Source organism: Hippocampus comes, unplaced genomic scaffold, assembly GCF_001891065.2.
Source record: "Hippocampus comes isolate QL1 unplaced genomic scaffold, H_comes_QL1_v1.1 scaffold22, whole genome shotgun sequence".
In the NCBI taxonomy this organism is placed as follows: domain Eukaryota; kingdom Metazoa; phylum Chordata; class Actinopteri; order Syngnathiformes; family Syngnathidae; genus Hippocampus; species Hippocampus comes.
Window position 1 is genome coordinate 8,041,078 of NW_017806175.1, and position 18,729 is coordinate 8,059,806.

Genomic DNA, 18,729 nt, shown 5'->3' on the forward strand with positions numbered 1-18,729 from the left:
TACTGTATGTAATGTACTGTACCGGGGCGTGACCTGACATCAGGATCTGATGAAAGTCAGCTAGCTTAATGCTAACATGATGTGAACGCAATAGCCAAGCTAACACAATTTTGCAAAGATGCTACAGTAACCATCAAACAACTGCTACTTCAACACACGCAGAGCAGCAAACATAAAACAGCAAACATAAATCCTCTTTGCTAACCGGACAAAACTATTTTACTGTTTCAAACTATAGATTTAACATTGGACCTTCTCTGCCGCATCTTCTTGCTTCTGAATTACACCGCATCTTTTCCAGTAGAGCTCAGTGCTGCCTGGCATGTTGTGGCAAAATATGGTACTACACTGAAGGTGTATAAAACTAAATTTGGACTTGCCTGTCAACGGTTGAAACCCATTAAAAAAATGATTGCTTAAAAATCTCGGGTTTACTGTCCACACACGGCTACAATTGACCAAAACGGCCAGAGACGTGTCACAGTAGTGATTCGAAGAGACATGTTGCACAGCTCCTCAAATTAGCTAACTTTACAAAAAAGGCACTGGGCACCGCTTGGCCCGGATTAGACAAGCTCCGCTGAGCGCTTTGTCAAGCCCTGAGACGACAACCTGGTCACAGTCCCCTTGTTATCTCATTTCAAGAAAACATGGTCTTGAACGAAGCATTTTTGGCCCAACAATTACGTTCTTGCATCGAGCACACTGGGCCTTAAATTGTTCTTCACATTGTCTTGCCCACCACTGAGTCATTTCTGACGCAGTAGGAGAGCTGCTTACAGGGCTTGGGGTTATTTATGTAATTCCTGTGAAATATTGTCTTGCCCACCACTGAGTCATTTCTGACGGGAGTAGGAGAGCTGCTGACAGGGCTTGGGGTTATTTATGTAATTCCTGTGAAAAATAAACACGTCTGTCCATGCCTGTGAGCAGAAATTAAACTCTTGACAGAGGCCTTCGCTTTGATGGGTTTCTCGGAGTCAGGGTTCAAAACCTGCCCTGTGAAGCAGCGGTCCCCAAACACCGGGCCGTGGACTTGACATTTGGTAATGCATGTAAAAATATTTTATCCGCCAACTCACCGAAGGTGAAACAAATACAAGGTTCTCATTAATTACATCTACGCTCAGCATAATGCTAAATTGTACATTTAATACTCTGTTTGATTCTGTGCTGGTGTCTCAAAATATGTCTTCGCGTGAAACAAGCACACACAAAAAAAAAAACGCTGTAGTCGGCTCTTTTAAAGGGTTAAAAGACCACAGTGGGATTTCCTCTCGGCAGCTATCCAAGATTGCGCTTTGTTGCGTATGTTGCTTTTAAACAAATTAAAAACCCTGAACCCGTGAGGAGATCAGAGATCCGATCAGGCAGGTATTTTCCTCTGTTGTCTATTCATTCATTCCCTCTGATAGCATGTCTCTTGCAATTAGGTGATAGGGCGCGAGAAGCCCGACAGAGGAATCGGGGCCCCGCTACAATGAAAAAAGGCTCTTCGGGTTGTTTGGCAGAACGGCGTTACCTTGACTCACAAGTTGAATTCATTCCCTGACCAAGTTCATAACACAATTCACATGTACAGAAAATTAATTCAAGATGGGATCGGAACATTGTTTTCTTTTATTTCAACAGTGGAACTCCGACACCGGTAATTGCCAGCCACTAAAATAAATAAATAAATAAATAAAATAATTTTTTTAAAAAACTAACTTGACCTAATCGGGCAGAAAAATATTATTTAATACAACTGTAGTCTAGCTATCTTGCTAACTAGCTCGCCATTTGTCTACTTAGCTATCTAGCTAACTGTCTACGTATCTAGCTAGCTAGCTAGCTATTTGTCTCTCTGTCTGTGATTCAATTGGGTGACAGCCCAAAGAAGGAAAAGAAAACAAGAGGTAGGAAAAAAAAAAGAGACTTTAAGACTCTTGTCAAGGCAAGACTGATTGACGCATTCCGTGCAACAGAATGGTCATTTTCAGGTGGTGTCATTCCCTTGGCTGAGTCCACTTCTTCGCTCTCTCTCACACTCGGGCTCCAACCCCTTTGGGGACTCCACTTACTCCTCTTGTCTCCCTTTTCCACTCCACAAACTTCAGGGATGGACAAAAGGCAATGGATGAAAAGCTATTTGAATTTGAAACAGAGCACCCACCATTAAAAGAAAGCAACATGCAGCTCAGCAATGCGGAAACATAGGGAGAAGAGGAGCTAGTTTACAGTGGCTCTCATAGAACTCCCCCAACGATGAAAAAGTACCGCAATGTAAAAATTACTGCAAAATTTATTGATTCAAAAAGTTACAGGCAAAATCCGGAATGAGAGACCTGAAAAAGTACCGTAATGTAAAAATTACTGAAAAAATTGATTAATTCAAAAAGTTACAGGCAAAATCCGGAATGAGAGAATGTCCAGAGTGAGGGATCATTTTACACTTAAAAAAAGAAGATCACGGAGTGCAATGATGCACAACTGGCGTACCATAACAGCACGTTCACCATCGCTAACACACGATAAGGTGTCAATATTAGCTAATTTATACCTACGACCGCTGCTGCGAGCATAAGCGACGCCCAAGCACTCAATGAGCCGACCGGCTAACCTGAGCAACGAATAGTAAACTTGCTGACACACGTCTTGTATCGTGCACAATGTGAGGATGGCGACCCGAAGTGGGCACTAAAGAGACCCCCACACATACTTTCTATTTACATAGACCACATTACCCAACGTCAATATTGCCTTGAGTATCAAGGCACCCTGGCAGAAAGACAGTAAAAACAGTTCATTGGTGCTGCATGCTTTGAATGGGGGGAAATAGCACCATCTGGTGGACAAACAAATATACAAAGGATTGCATTCGAATATTAAGATAAATGTGGCATCAAAAATGGCACTTTTTAAACAGGAAAATTATGGTTGCCGTTTTGTGTGCGCGTACGTGTGTGTGTGTGTGTGTGTGTGTGTGTGTGTGTGTGTGTGTGTGTGTGTGTGTGTGTGTGTGTGTGTGTAGCTTTGCCATGTTTTGCTCATTTAAAGAAGCCTTAGAAGGGAGAGGACAGTCCCTTAAAAATTTGACTGTAATCTTTTAAGAAATTACCACCCTTTGGCCAACTTTAGTATTAATTTTAATGCAGAAGCACACATCCTGGCCCCTGCAAGGGCAAATCTTGCATTTTAATAAATTCCTCTAAGCGGCATACTAAAATGAAAAAAAGTCTGATGCAACAAATGATCATAATAATATTCATAAGCATTTCAGGGCATTGCACAGCACTCCCCCAGGTTTTATTTGTTCTTTATTTGCATTAAACACTGGAGGGTCCCCATCGCGGATCTCATATGGACACTGAGCATCGTGGCAAAGACAAATTTTGGTGCTCCGGCTTTTGGATGGGATGCAAGTGGGCAGTGCAGGTGTGCCTAATGTTGTGTCCGGTGAGTGTGGAGCAGTGCATTGACAACCAGCAGACACAACAACGCACTTGACAAATCTCTCAAGTCCAACTCGACCACGATGTTTTTAAAGTTTGGCCAGCATCCATTTGAACAGTTTATAATGAGCATATTGCATAATACATGGGGGGAAAGGGCAAGCACTGCAGGTTAAATCCCAAGTGTCTTAATTAAAAACGCTGGCTGACTGAGGCGGTTTTAATGTTAATTTGGGGCTACTGTGACAATTACATGAATAAATCACTCCCTTTATGCGTTTTCCAGTGGTACTGTAAGAGTCCGGCGAGAGAATCTGGACTCGTTTAGTGTGTGGCTGCGAGCTACGCAGTAGGAAATTGAAGGAAAAATAAGCAGAAGGATGCAAGACAGTAATGGTCTTGCACATTTGGTGGGTTAAACCAACATTAATAAACAACCGAATGTGGAACGCAGCACCCCGAACAGTTGGTCTTACTTACCTTGATTAGTCTGGAGTGGAGGGAAATCTTCGGAGTTGTGAATGTGTTCCGCGTTATTGGACAAAAAAAAAAAATCCGCGTGATCAACAAGGGAGTTCGGTGCAAACTACTCCTCCCCGTCGCACCTGTCTATGCCGAGTCCGGAGCCCGTTACACCGGCCTGACATCCACCCGGGAAGGATGAGGGGTGGAGGGACTGCGCGTGTTTATGTCCCAGACTCCACCACCACCACCTGTCCCCGGGTCCAAAACACAAGCCACAAAAAGAGTCTATGTAACGCGGCGACACATGGCCACACACGCGGTGGTCCGCGGAGGGGGTCACGCCGACTCAAGTGTCCTGAGGTGGGCGCCGCCGGCAACGGACCGGCCGCGCTGAGGTTGAAACCAAATTGTATCCGCTCGTTCGGTTCTCCCGTCCGGCTATCGATGCTCTCTCCGTGGCTCGTTTACAGTTCAGTTACACTCTCCTCTGGGCAGAGTGAGCACGGCCGCCCCTCGTCGGCTCATTCAAATGAGCTCCAGTCTTCCCTCCCTCCCCGAGACGGGCCGGGCCAGCTGGGCTTATTCGAAGGAGGTGGGAGGACTTCGGCGAGAGTCTTGAGCCTGGCGGCGTGTGGAGTCTCTCTCTCCCCCGGAACCGCTGGAGACCAGTGAAGGAGAACCGGTGGTGCCAAAACATGAAGTAGAATTGCCCACGCACTGGAATGGAATAAATTAATTACTAATTAAGCACAAGTGGTAAAAGTACTGATTTTCTGTACTCATGTAGAAATACCGATACCTGGGGAAAATAAAGACTGCTTAAGGTAGAAGCACCGATTCAAGTGTTTTACTTAAATAAAATAATACGTTCATGTTATTTCCATTGTCAGAATGGCATTCTGATTATTATTGCCTTTGTGGAATGTGAATTATACAACACAACATATTACAATACAATATTTGGCACTTTCACAAAAGCTACAGCTGTATGAAAAAAAAAATACTGTACATCCGTTTTTAATCAATCTCAGGCGGAAAATGACATCACGATTGCGCAGGTAATGACCAATCACAGCTCAGGTGTTTTCTGGGTTTGGTCATGTGACATTCAGAAGCTGAACTGTGATTGCTTGGAACCAGAATCCTGAGTTAATGTGATGATGTCATTTTCAGTCGACACAAAGTGGCAAAATGGCCGCTCCCTGAGATGAATAAAAACTTTGCTGTCTCACTCATATTCCACAAATTCAATATTAATCAGAACACTGTGTTTAGGCAAGTGCGGCCACAGAAAACATTGTAAAAAAGTTATTTTAAGTTGACTTGCACTTTAAGTAAAAGTTTAAAAGTACAGTGTACTTAAACAGTGGCACAGATAGATTACATTTTTGTTGTCATTGTTGGTCAGTTGCTGTCAGCTAACAGTGATGCCTTCTTAAAACATCTTTCACTATTGATATGAATGGAAGTTCCATTAATTCGGTTCAGCTTCCCTAAAAAACACATTTGTTGTTGTAGTGGGGTTTTTTTTCATAAGGAAAATAGCACTTTATAATAATGTACTGTACTAATAAAAACAATTACAAATTCATTCAAGCACGTCAATCAAACCCTGAGTCAGAACTGGTCAGCCTAGGCAGTGGTCCCCTCCCTTTGCCCCCCAAGGTCTTAATGACATGTAAATGAAATCAAAACAAAAATGTGACTCAACCGTTTCATAGTAACAATACCAATGCTCTGCATTTAATATTTCAGGAATAAAAAAAGTAAATATTTAGTCGAACGCAAAAAAAACAAACAGACTGTTATAATGATTCATAATGTAGTGTCTGAATTTATGATTAATACCACGGGAACACAACGTCCTACTTTTCCCCATCAACTGCTGCACAATTACACCATGCGTGCAAGAAAAGCAGCAAGACGTTTGTGAACAAAATCAGCAAAGGGATTTTGGCTGCTATTACATATTTTTCACAATATTTTTGCAGACTCATCAGTCGGAAAACAAAACCAAAAAAGATTTATTTGATGATTAATTTCTCATAGCATCTTTTGAAACAGAGTTACAAGATATTTCACCATAAAAACAGTCAATGAACAAAATGCATTTATTGAACAATTTGTACTAATATAGGAAAACCTTTGCACTGGGAGACTTACGTGCTAACCGGTCCACCACCGTGATTTTTTCTGGATGCATCCCTTGGAGGAAAGTGCCGTATTTGGACACGTCTTTATTTAAGAGGCAAATTTGGGGGAAAAAAAAATGTCACTTTTACTGAGTAAGAAATTTCAAAAAGAATTTCACAAAGTTGGACAACTCCAAGAAATGTATTTTGCTCAAAAATAAACAAGTTCAAAAGTACTATGCTTTGGGTATAAAACTTAAAAATAAGATGAGTGAACTTACTTGCAGCCAACCCCAACATACTCCTCGGGTCAAACTGACCCAGGAACATTATTACACTTTCTCAGTAACAAACATAAAAGGAGGTTTAATGGATATCGACCCGTCTTATTTACAGTACCTGGCCATGTGATATTCTTCTTGCTTCTTCAAACAATGTCAAGAGAGGACACCACGTTAACAAGGACGTTAAAAACTTCCGTATTGCTCTTCGGCACAACGCAGACGCTTGTGTGCGTCTTGCATGAGAAGCGACACCTGGGTCCGAGAGAGATTGAGTGCATGAGGAGTTTTCCATTTGTCTGCGTCCAGGGAGTGTTTATGTCCAGAGTGAAAACTTTATGGCTTTGTCCGGGCCGCGGCTAAGCTCTGTTGGACGATTCTCAACAACCCATTTCAGGCTCCTGAAACGCACTTTAAGATTGCCAATGAAGAGACAGTCGATTGATTAGTCTTGTAATACTGAGTCGTTTCTAAGTTGCATACTTGATCAAATTCAAGCAAATCCTATTTAAATTTTGGGGGAATTTATGGATCGACAAGAGTTATGCTAACATGGGAAGAAAGTTGTAAAAGTTTAAAAACATATCAGAAAGTCCGTTTTAATGTAGAATCACGTGACGTCACTCCAGACCTACAGAATTATCCAGCCATGGTATTTCAGTTATCACTAGTCAGGAACTACTTCAACCAGCTGAGGTCGCTATTGTAACCCGCACCCTGAAAAATAAAATAAAATAAAATAAAATAAATAACGACAACTTGCTCCGCGAAGCCCTAAATAATTTGTATGCAACATTTTAGCAAAGAGACCAAAATCATTCCTTCATACTGACATCTCCATTTTCTAAGGTCACACTTGATTCGATTTCATTGAAGTATAAAACGCTGAGAAAACGTTCATATCATTTTAGAAATGTAAAAATCTTCAATATCTATGACCACATCTTCCATCCAGCAATTTTATCCTTTCCCCAAAAAATTAATTAAAGCCACTGCCATTTATAGGACGAGCAATAAAAAAGAATGGATGGCAATTACGACAGGAAAAAAAAAAAAAAAAGCCAAACGGATGATCGTTTTGACCGCTAGATTTGAGGGATGGTCACCCTACTTCTTGTCTTGTCCCCTCGCAATATCCTTAAATGTAATGTTTGACACTTTCAGAAATCCATTTTTTATACTGCTTGTCCTCATATAGGCCAGAGAGTGAACCAGAGTCCTGTTGGCCTGTTAGTCTGCGGGCATTGCAACAAAAACTGGGATAATGAATTGACTCAATTTTATCCAGATGATTTTATTGCGTGCAATGACTTGACCAAATAAAATTGAGTATTTTCAACACACCATTTTTTTTTTCAGTGTGTGAGCATCTGGATTCGAGTTACGGTCTGCCGCAGCTCCTTGGAAGTGTTTTCATTTTGCATTTGTTTGACTGTCAAGTTCATCGCCGACTGCGCCTCTTCTCGGCAACACGTGAGGGCATTGCAGTACCTCAATGACACCAATTGTTGAATTACAATACTTCATTCAAGTGGCGGCATATCTGACGCTCGCTCGTAACGTCCGATATTGCAGCGGTCCCCAACCTTTTTTTGCCCCACGGACCGTAGCCATCGTCCACAAAATGAGGTTTGGCGGTGGGATTATGAGGCGGTCTTTTCTCATATAAGAGCTCCCTGGACCCTCCAAAAAAGTTTCAGAAGACCTGCTCTCGAAAATGCCACATCAATATTCTAGTGGCTGAACTTGAGTAAACTCCTGTGAGAAAGAGCTGTCTTTCTTCCCCCGCCATATGTTTCATCATGTTTACTGCAGCCGAGAAGCGACACTATGAGGCTGTTGAGGGTGATGCAAAACAACAACAGACTGAAACTGGCCATATAAATCCCCATAAAGCTGCTTTCATTCCAGGTAACGGTATCGCACTGTCATCGCATGCTTTGTCGTTTCGTCTCTTCCGCACGTCCCGATCTACTCATAACTTATCCCGTCTTACGAACACCACAGATTGCGCATACACGCTATCATCCGTAGCTGACACCACTCTAATATTTAGTTTCCCCTAAAGGTTTTCCTCAATTCCACCATGAGCCTTTATTATTCTCTTTGCCGCCCCCTCGCGCAGAACGAAACTTTGAGCCACGATTCAACAAAGGAACTTGGGCTGTTTTATCTTCTGTCAAAGTTTGTGTGATGCCAATAAATAAATAAGTATCTCATCCTTTTACTTTCATCCCGCTCGCAGTGTCGGAGCAGGCAGGCATTAGGCCCGAGTAGCATAAAAGTGAAAGAAAGTCAGAAGGAGTGAAATAACCCGATGGGGAATGTACTTTTTAATGTGACAATAACATGCCGGGAGGGTACCCAGACTGAAAGTCTTCGACCCTATATAGGTCACGTTGATTCATTTCGGGACCTTCTTACTTGAGTGTCTCACGTATGTGATTTACTTCAGATTAACGAATGACTGATTTGACCAGGGGGTCACCAACATGGTGCCCAGGTAGCTCCCAAGCACCAGTTCAGTAGCCTGCTGGCCATCCATCTATTCATTTTCTTTCACTTACCTGGTGTCAGATCGGCCCAGACTTCCTCTGCGCCCCCAAGCCACTTCGTTCAGCTCTTCTGGAAAGATCCCAAGACGCCGCCTGCCGGCCAGTCAGGAAACATACAATAGTCTTTTCGAACATGTCCTTGGCCCCAAGGACGAGCTTGGAACACCTCACTAGGAGGCGTCCAAGAGGCATCTTATACCTCGATGCTCATCGATGTGTTCATTTAGCGGCGGCCCAATCTGGTCCAACCGTGAGCTACTGCAGCCACCTCAGTCATTCTGTGATTATTCTGGATGCTCTGCCAAGCTGAGCAGGTAGAGGGAAGGAGATCAAGTACAACTTTGGCGCATCATCATCATCGGTCGGCAGTCCAATGTTAGCTGCTGCCAAAAGCTGGCTCGCGAGTCAGCCGCCGACTGGCGAGCTGCCATCGTTGTCCCATGTCATCAAAGTCAAGGCACTGCATTCCATTGCTAACTATCTGCTGGCGCCAAGTGCTCCTAGCTGACTGACACATGGGTAACTGTTATACGAGTCCTCACTTCTGATCAAATTTAAGAACTGTGCTACCTTGTTTGATGCGTTTATTTCGTTAGCCGTCACGTTTGATCAATGAACAGTGAAGTCAGTTGCTAACATTAGCTGCAGGGTAGCTAGCTTCTACCATCTGCCAACATCATCATTTGTTATCAAAGTAGGCGTAGTGTCGTCAATCGCTAGCCGCACGATAACTCGCCGCCACGTAGCAGTCTTAACTTGTTATCCGAGTACAAGTGTGTCGCCAATTTCTAACATTAGCTGCCGGTGTTTAAACACTAGCTAGCTGCTGTTCTGAAACAGTCCCATCGCTGATGTACTTTCTGTTATATTGGCCATCACTACAGTGATTCCGAAGGCAGATTAGATTGACATGGCAACAAACGAAAGCTGAAATCCGACTGGACAAAAAAAAAAAAATTGAACATAACCACCGTTGTTGCTGGTTTACTCCACTTCAAAAGGTGCAAATGTGAAAAAAAAAAAGCAAAACAAGAAACCCACCCATGGGTCTATGAGTTTTGGTGTGCGGCAGTGGGAGGGGCTGGGGGATCGTGGCAACGAGCTGTCAAAAATCATACAATCACGCAGCAAGAAAAGCATAAATATTTCAGGGCCAGTCAGCTCCAATCCCCCCACTGCCACGGTGGCATCTGACCCCCTTCGTCGGGGTGAAATAAGCTCCCCGTGACAGCATGTCACTAGATGCTTTTGAGAGAAAAAAAAATGTGACGTAAAGACATTAAAACAGCGTGTTTGTTCCCCCCCATGTTTAATGCTGCGACGACCTTGCATTTTTTTTCTCCATAAACTTTGACTACACCTTTGAAAGATGGTCTGTTTTTAAAGTCTTACATGGGGGGGGGGTCCAACCACCCCCCCCCACACCCCCACCACAAATCACTTTAGCAATAACCTTTAAGCCAGAAAGGCTCAGCACTCATAAAACGTCTATAGCCAGTTACATTTTCCTCACAGGGCAGTTTTACTCCGAGATTAAAGATCCGCACTGGCAGGAAGTTTAATCTTAAAGGTAATGACTTTCATTACTTTTATGAGCTTTCACTCGGAGCCTTCCAAGTTTGTGTCCCGGATGAAGAGAGCTCAACTAAACCCAAATAGAATGTCGTCGAGGTTGTCAATACCTTGCCACAGGACCAGTGTCAATGATGCATTCAAAACCCCGGAGTGGGAAACTGCATTCAGTTTCAAATTGCAATTTCCACTTTCCCACTTGAAATGAATAGAAATGTCATTCAAGTGTTCTCGCCTTCACCAAGAAAAAAAAAGAAGAAGAAAAAAAAAAGAAGAAGAAAAAAAGAAAAGATATATTGTCGTGTGTTGCAGAACGAAAAAGAGCACTCCATATAAAAAAAAAACAACATACGATCGTGACACAATTCAAAAGAATGAAAAAGAACTATTGAGCTCTCTGTAATTTTCCCAATTCAGAACGCATCAGTCTTACGAAAATAAAAACGTCACGGAATACAGTGAACCGCAAAATGCAATACAGAGGTCGTCATGTTAATACGCCGCAGGGTCAAAAAGGAGCAGGGCGACAGTTGCTATCGGGTTTCAAAGCTACGGATGATTTGTAGCCATGTCATATGTTACTGATACCTCGGGAAATCTGTCGCAGGATGTTGTAAATACGATTCCCATCGATGTGGCGCAGATGTAACAAAGCTCGGCTATTAATTCCTCAAATTTCGAGGCTGCTGGCCGTTCGATGAAAGGTTTGTGCTGAAAGGGGAGCGAAACTGGCAAATTAATAAATGTTTGTAATGTCATCTGGAGACAGTGCACCTGATACCCAAGACAGGATGACAAACGCGAACGACAAATTAAATTAATTGCTCATGATGGATTTCTTTGAGGCTGTTTATAATTGATTTTTCTCATCATCGTTCATTTTACCGACTCTGCAAAGCAAAACAACTCAGATGGAAAAATAGTGGAATTCGAGTTTTGTTTTGTTTTTTCACAAAATGACATGTGCCACATGCATTTTAGCTATTTAAGCTATCGCAAACTGTAATATTGTAGCTGTGTGAAAAACATTGGACTTTTTTTAAAGAAAATTATCTTGGAGTTGTCGGGTTTTGTGATGGAAGACCTTTTCTCTAAAAATTAAGACATTTTTTTCCCCCTGCAATTATTATCTTATTTGCTCAATTTAAACCCGGAACCAAAAATGTAAGAAAACGCTTTTTACTCACTCCACAAAAAATAGAGATGTCCGGTTTTGCATTACAACTCTCCAAATCAATCAAATTAAAATAAATACAAATCAAAATAACCTAGTCCGACTAGTATACTCGCTGAAGCCAATGGATTTCGACTCATTAAAAAAAAAAAAAACGCTCAAAAAATTAATAGATTACTAGTTTTGAAAACAGTCAATTCAAATAGTTTGTTCAATTATTGTTCAAGTGAGTGTAAACAGGAGAATAAAATTATTGCAACAATCTCAACGTGATTTATTACACATGACAATTTGACATTTCGGTACAGATTTTAGCAAGTTGACAGACCAGATTTGGCCCCCAAGCCTTGAGTTTGACATCTTTGCTCGAGACTGTCGTGTTTGTGATAATGAATGTGTGTGGCTTTAAAAAGCAGGACCGAGCCTGGTGAGTGACGTGGATGTCAGCGAATGGCTATTATCGGCTGAGGTTAGTGGTTGGCTAATTAGCCTATCCAAATTACTCACGTAATCATTTCAGCGCACAGGCACTGCCAGTTTTACAAGCAATAAAATAAGTAAATTTTCCATAAAATGCCCGCTTCAAATTGAAGGCATGGATCTTACATTTTATTCACCATTGGTGGTGGGTTGCCTTGTGTTTAATTTGTCCGTGCTCAGGCCTTATCCAGTCTCAATCAACTGTGTTTATTTCTCATTTCTAAAATTACATCCGCGTAATTGAGTTTCGCTAAATGCCGCGCAATCGCTAATTTGTCTCGCAAGGTGTCCCCGGGCGGAGAAAGAAGAAAAAGCGAGAGCGTGGGCAGTGGATGCAGAGCCACGGTTTTTACCCCGAGGTTGGAGTGAGTTACACACACACACACACACACACACACACACACACACACACACACACACACACACACACACCACTGTGTCAAGCCAAAAGATGCTTGGACTGTTCACTCATGAAAACACTGCTGATACAGTATGAAAGGGGCGAGGGAGGGGGGCGGGGGGGGGGCGCAACCATCTATTTGTGCTGACTTTACATTGAATTTTAATAAAATGGAAGATCGACTGTAGTTTAGATAGTTGACAGTTAGTGATGCCAAAATTGTTTCTCAACACCTTGCATGTGAAGTTAATAAAGAGATTTAATGGTGATTGGTTGAAATTAATTCACTTTGCATTATATCCGATGGGAACCATTTTTTTTTGGGGGGGGGGGATTCAGTACATCAATATTGTCACATCGAATGTACTTTGACATCCCACTTATTTCCCCTTTCGTAATGTTTGCTATACAGCACACGGCAGTGTTCAATATTAATGTCGGATCTGCTTCAGGTCACGTGAGGCAGGTCCAAGTTTCTTGAGTGGGTAAACACTGCCCTCCTGTGGCTGTCTATCGCCATTGCATTGTTAACGTGGTTCTCCGTTGCATTCATTTTTTTAATAGGCTGCATCCATCCAGGGTTGCCCGGTAGTCGACTGATTCGCGCGTCGGCCTCACAGTGCAGAGGTGCAGGGTTTTGGAACGTGGGAGGAAACCAGAGTACCCGTAGAAAACCCACGCAGGCACAGGGAGAACATGCGAACTCCACACAGGAAGGCCGGAGTCGAAATCAAACGCTGCACTGTGAGGCGGACGTGCTAATCAGTCGACCATCGTGGCTGTTACCCTGTACCGTAGTTTAAATTTTATACAAAAAAACATTTTGTAAAACTCTTTATTTGAACTCAATATGGGCACCATTGTAGGACATTTCTATTGAAACAGCTCAGAAGCAAAAATTACAATTAGAGTGAGGAATTTCAATATGAAAACACGAGAAACACTTCATTTTTTTTTAAACTTCAATTAGACAAACCGCGTGAGCTTGCCAGCTGTCCTTCGTCGTCATTGACTGCGTTTTGGTTGTCTCCGACGCAAGTGTGTTTCTTAAACCCATTCTTAAAATGAAATTGCTTCTGACACACGTCGCATTGGAAGGGTTTCTCGCCGGTGTGCGTTCTCATGTGCACCGCGATGTACCATTTGGTCGTGAACCCTTTCGCACATACCGGACACGAGAAATGCTCCCTGCTCGAGTGTGATCTCATGTGTCTTTTCAGAGCATAATGCCAAGTGAATTTCTTTCCGCAAAACGAGCACGCGAAAGGTTTCTCTCCGGTGTGTTTTGCCATGTGTCTGTTTAAACGGGCGAGCTTGGCGAATGTTTTGCCGCATTCGGAGCAGTCAAACTTCTGGTTGTCGGAGCTGTTGACGGCGTGTCGTCTTCTGTGCGAAAGGAGCAGCCCTCGAGTTGGGAAACTTTCCGTACAAACGGAGCAGGCAAAAGTTTTCTGTGTTTGTTGGTGCGATTTCATGTGTCGCTTCATATTTCCTTTGGACGAGAATATCTTGTGACAAAACGAGCAACGGAAGGATTCCTCTCTTCCGTAATCGCAGTCGTCGTCTATATCTGATACCGGAGCGAAAGTGCTCTCTGGGTCCGAATGTCGTTGCTCATTGTGAGCTTCGTCGGGCAGCGTGAATGTGACGTCAGCCTCCTCCCCTTCCTCCACTTCTGGCAACTGAGGCTGCTCCCCATCCAGACAGTTCCACACATCCTCCTCTTCTTTTTTAATGAGGGGGTGCGCTGCGGCTGGCTCCTCTTCAGGACTCTTCAACAACACCTCTTGTATGTCTGCACCACACAAGCGCAGCAAAACATCGTCAACCAACGGCATGTGTGTGTACGTGTGTGTATAAAGAGTAGAACCACCAACCAGTCTGCGGTATTCCACCGTGAGACTTTAAAACGGCGCCCAGCAGTTGGCCTTGTCGCTCTTTCTCCTCTTTTGTTCGACTAAGTTCCTCCTCGTACTCCATTATGGTTCTTTCAAAAAGTTGATAGATTTCCTCCACGGCGAGGTTGAGTCGCTGCTTCATTAATTCCCTCAATATGGTGACTTTACACATTTTGCGGCGATGGAGTTGGCTCCCTGCTCGGTGGCGTGTTGGCAATTTGAACGTCGCTTTTTTTACGTCGTTGGCCGCTAGCAAGCTAAGCTAACGCGAACGCCTGTTCAGTTGTTCGCGTAGACGCGTTTAAGCTCAACGGCGCGACAGTTTTGTCTCGTGTCAGTGGTGCAGGAACAGTAAAAGCAAAAAAAAAAAAAAGGGGGCGAGGGTGAAACGATCGATTAGATTCAAGTCCAGCGCGCTTGATCGCTTAGTGACCAGCGAGTTACTTCCGCACGTTTCTTCTTCTTCTGGTTTGTTTGTCAAATAACGTTTTTTTTGTGATTTGCCGCCATCTAGCGACACAGAGAGACAACTAATGAACAGGTCCAGAAACTGCCACAAGCAAAGCAGGCAAAGAAAAAAATCCGTTTGTATGTGTGGCTGCTCCGTGTGTGTTAAAGTGGCAGTTGTTTGAAGGTTTATAATTAACGTATTATCAATGCTAATTTCCATTAGCCTGCCTGTGTCGGTTTGCATTATGTGTTAGCATTAAACTAGCAGAATTTTATCACGAGAAGGTGCCTTTGAGACTTGCCCGTCAAAAAGCTAAGATTTGCCATCGAACTTCAACTTTATTCCTTTCTCAGAAATACACTTGTGATCGTGAAATTATGTTACTCTATGTTTCACTATATATGTGGTCAAACTTGGAAACATTATTTGGCCCACATTTGTTAAAAAAACAAAAACATACACATGACTATGCTAATTTGTGAGAATAATTGCTTTATTTTCACGGGATATGAAAAAAAACTCAACTTTGTTTCTATAGCATTTTCACAAGAACCAGGTCTGTGACAAGGTGCTGTAAAGAAGAACAGACAATATTGAAAATAGTAGCAAGACAATCATAAATAACAAAATAAAATATTTTCTTGTCATCAAATGCTTTCCTATTTCCGTCATTGTATGATTTTAGCAAGTTATTTGTCAACATGTGATCATGTGGGGACATAACACAGTTGGTAATTTTCATTGACATCAATCGACCCTCGTCACCTCAACTTTCAATGATCTAACCTGAAGGGCTCATGATGATTTTCAGGGAATTTCGCAGTTGCAGGGGAGTTGGGTGGCGTTTCCGATTGCAGCAACGCACTGGCCCTGTTTCGGGCTCTGGCTTGACTTTTGGCCTCTCTCCATTTCTTCCTTATGGCCCACTTTTCGAGCTCACTGAGTTCATGGACGCTTTTCTTCTTCCCAGTCTCTCTTTGTTTTTTCCATTTGTCCCTTTCTTTCTCAAGATATTTTCTTCTTCTGTCCGGGTCAGCATCACGACGTTCCCGGTATCTCCTTGCTATCTCGGCTCCTTTGGATGTCATTCCTTGAAAAAGACATTTCAATATGTTCCCTTATACTCTTTAATTACCAGCCCCCAGTAAACCAGGCTTACTAAACCCAATATCATGAAAATAATAAAATAAATTATATTGTGTGCCATAGCTCTTGGAATTTTTTGTGGCCTAAACTATGTGAATGTATTTCACTGTCATGAATCATGTCCAACCTGTAATGGAATGTTTGCCGACAGGGTGGACATTTTTTAGCGAACGGTGTCATTTAATGAGCAGATGGTGGAACTTCGCTTAACATCATGATTCAGTTAGCAATTTGACCGTGTGCTAACAAATATGTTTAGAATTTTTTTTTAAAGGTTTTTAAATCATTTAACAGCGACCAATCCAGGCTAACGCCTGTAGTATAGAAGACGGTTGGATGAATGGCTCAAATTTCACTATGACAGCGCGGACACGTCAATGAGCATTTTCACGTGTTGTCTCAGATACAATCTGCGTGTAAAACCTTGAGCGCAACCCTTTAGCATGTCAAACTTATCGTAGGATCTTTTGTCGCAAACCGAGCAAGTAAAAGGTTTCTCCCCACTGTGTTTGACGCCGGTGTGATGTGTCGTATCACCTTTCGACTGGTCGTTGGTCTCCAAAGCTTCTGCGGTGTCGTCGCTGTGATCTGCGTCGCGACAGCGTGACATCGAGTTCATATCGCACAGTGAAGCAAAGTTGCCTGGTTGCGAGCGGAGATCATCGCTGTGTCCTCCATCAGCTTCTGTTGTCACGTGCTGACTGAACTTCTCACTTGGACCGCGATGACGCTGCGACGGCCGACCTGCGTCCTCTTCTTCGTTCTTCACATGGACACCGGTCAGCGTGAACGTGATCACATTCGTGTCTTCCAGCCCATGAAGCCGCGCTCTGTCCTGACCGATCCACGTGTGCTCCTCTTTAACGTCGGGGTGTTTTGGTTCTTGCCTCACACCGGAACTGCACTCCCGCGCATCCTCTTCACACTCCACCAACGCTGGCTGCACATCTGGATGACGTGAGGACATCACAACACACAATGTACAATTCAATTCATTACACTTTATGTAAATACAACATGCACTAAGTGCAGTCCAAACGAAAACTAAACGAAAGGTCTTTCTTTAAAATTATCTTAGAAATGTTATGCATGACAAGCACTAGTGGTATCGGTTGCTTGGTATCTGTATCAGTGAGTACTCATACTCAGTCAGAAAAAAAGTGATATCGATTGCGATTGGGGAGGGCCAAGAGAGTGATCCCTAACATAAATATTGAAAAAACAGCAAGCAATCGATGCACCTTCTTGAAATGTTTGCGATTGCCGATATTAATAGTTTAAACTGTCAAAACAACTTTTTTTCTCTCGGACCTGCGCGGATGTTTGAAGACTGTCACTTTGGTTGGCCGGAGATTTCGCTGCTCCCCATGTGTCTTATAGTCTGCCGATGGCAGATGACGGGCAAGTCAAATGTTCTCTGAAAGTTGGAGGATTTGGAAAACAAGATTAAAAAAAAAAAACATTCAATAAGCAAATTGCGCAGTATAAGCATTAAATGTCAGTGCAGAGTAGTAAAGTTGACTCTTCTATTACTCTGTTAATTGATTTACCAATTGACTTCATCTCACCACTAAATGATCGTGGAGCAAATTTGTTTGTTTGTTAGTGGAAACCTCCACAGTGTTGCCTGAACTTCTCATTCATTTGAGTGTGATGAAGCGATGAGAGGACTCACCTTCTGCACCTTCACCCTTCACATGGACACCGGTCCAAGGCAACGTGTCGACATCCTCTTCCCCGAGTTCTTGAAGCTGCTCCCCACAATGGCTGCGCCACACCCCCTCTTCCTCTTTAACGTGGGAGGCCTCGACTGGCTTCTCCTGCTGTTCAGAAGGAACCTCTTCTTCATCTTCTTCCTGACTCTCCAACAACACCTGCTGCACGTCTGCACCACACAAGGAAAACAGCAGTGTGTCAATGTACAAAGTTAAACTACAAGGTGGCCGCACTAAAAAATATTGTATTGATTGTCCGTTTGAGAGAAGCAAACGTCTTTGAAGAGCATTTCTTTTTTTTTTCGTCAAATATATCGCAACAAAAAGAACTGGGGAACAACAACTACACTAACCTGCTTCGTGAGGCTTGAGAACAACATCAAGCAGCAGTTCGCCTTGTCGTTGCTCATTCCCCCGTTTGCCACGACAAAGTTCCTCCTCAAATTCTGCGATCGTCCTCTCAAACAGTTCAAATATCTCTTCGACGGCCACGTTCAGTCGCTGCTTCACCAACGTTCTCAGAAGTCGCACTTTACACATTTTTTTTTCACACGATGACGTTAGCTCGCCGCTAAGCTAGTGTCTCCGTTTGTTTGTTGCCAGCAACCTGAGCTAACGTCTTCAAAGTCCACTTTGATGAGTTTAGATTTCAAAAGACGTGAACGTTTTGTTTTTTTTACTATAAAACGAAAGACGCGTGCTGACAGAAACAAAAAGTGAATGACACCAACAGAGCTGTTTCGCTGTAGCAATCTGCTCAGCAAACTGCTGTGCTCCTTCTACTTCTTCGGTTTGATTGTGGGATGGCAAACAACTTTTGGGGGAATTACCGCCACCTGTAGGGCACATTTCGAACTCCACCATCCGCTTTTAAATACCAGCCTTCGAAAGTGCAATGGTAGTTTGCCGTACAGGCTAAATTCGTTAAAAATAAAAAATAAAAAGCATCATCATATTTGGTTATGTGTTATTCATTAAAAATCATATTGGCGTCGTATAACGTAAGATAAAACACAATATAAGAAA

The 18,729-nt window shown here is 42.9% G+C and overlaps 2 protein-coding genes across 3 annotated transcripts; both read right to left on the reverse strand.

Annotated features, from left to right (window-relative positions):
* Positions 1-13,314: 13,314 nt before the first annotated feature.
* Positions 13,315-14,869, reverse strand: LOC109532439 (zinc finger protein 79-like). The gene is made up of 2 exons (XM_019897339.1): positions 14,371-14,869; positions 13,315-14,288 (listed from the first exon to the last, which is right to left on the reverse strand). Exons 1-2 carry the CDS (start codon positions 14,561-14,563, stop codon positions 13,456-13,458), a joined length of 1,026 nt encoding a protein of 341 aa, XP_019752898.1. The 5' UTR covers positions 14,564-14,869; the 3' UTR covers positions 13,315-13,455.
* Positions 14,870-15,314: 445 nt separating this feature from the next.
* On the reverse strand, positions 15,315-18,499 carry LOC109532431 (uncharacterized). 2 transcript variants are annotated; one of them, XM_019897327.1, is made up of 5 exons: positions 18,057-18,499; positions 17,664-17,873; positions 16,526-16,936; positions 15,629-15,932; positions 15,315-15,413 (listed from the first exon to the last, which is right to left on the reverse strand). In XM_019897327.1, the coding sequence occupies exons 1-5, from the start codon at positions 18,241-18,243 to the stop codon at positions 15,386-15,388; spliced, it is 1,140 nt and encodes a 379-aa protein (XP_019752886.1). In that variant the 5' UTR covers positions 18,244-18,499; the 3' UTR covers positions 15,315-15,385. The 2 variants fall into 2 exon arrangements, 1 of the variants encoding a protein (XP_019752886.1); XR_002171384.1 differs by adding an exon at positions 17,300-17,405 and having other exon boundaries at positions 15,323-15,932.
* Between the last annotated feature and the right edge of the window lie 230 nt (positions 18,500-18,729).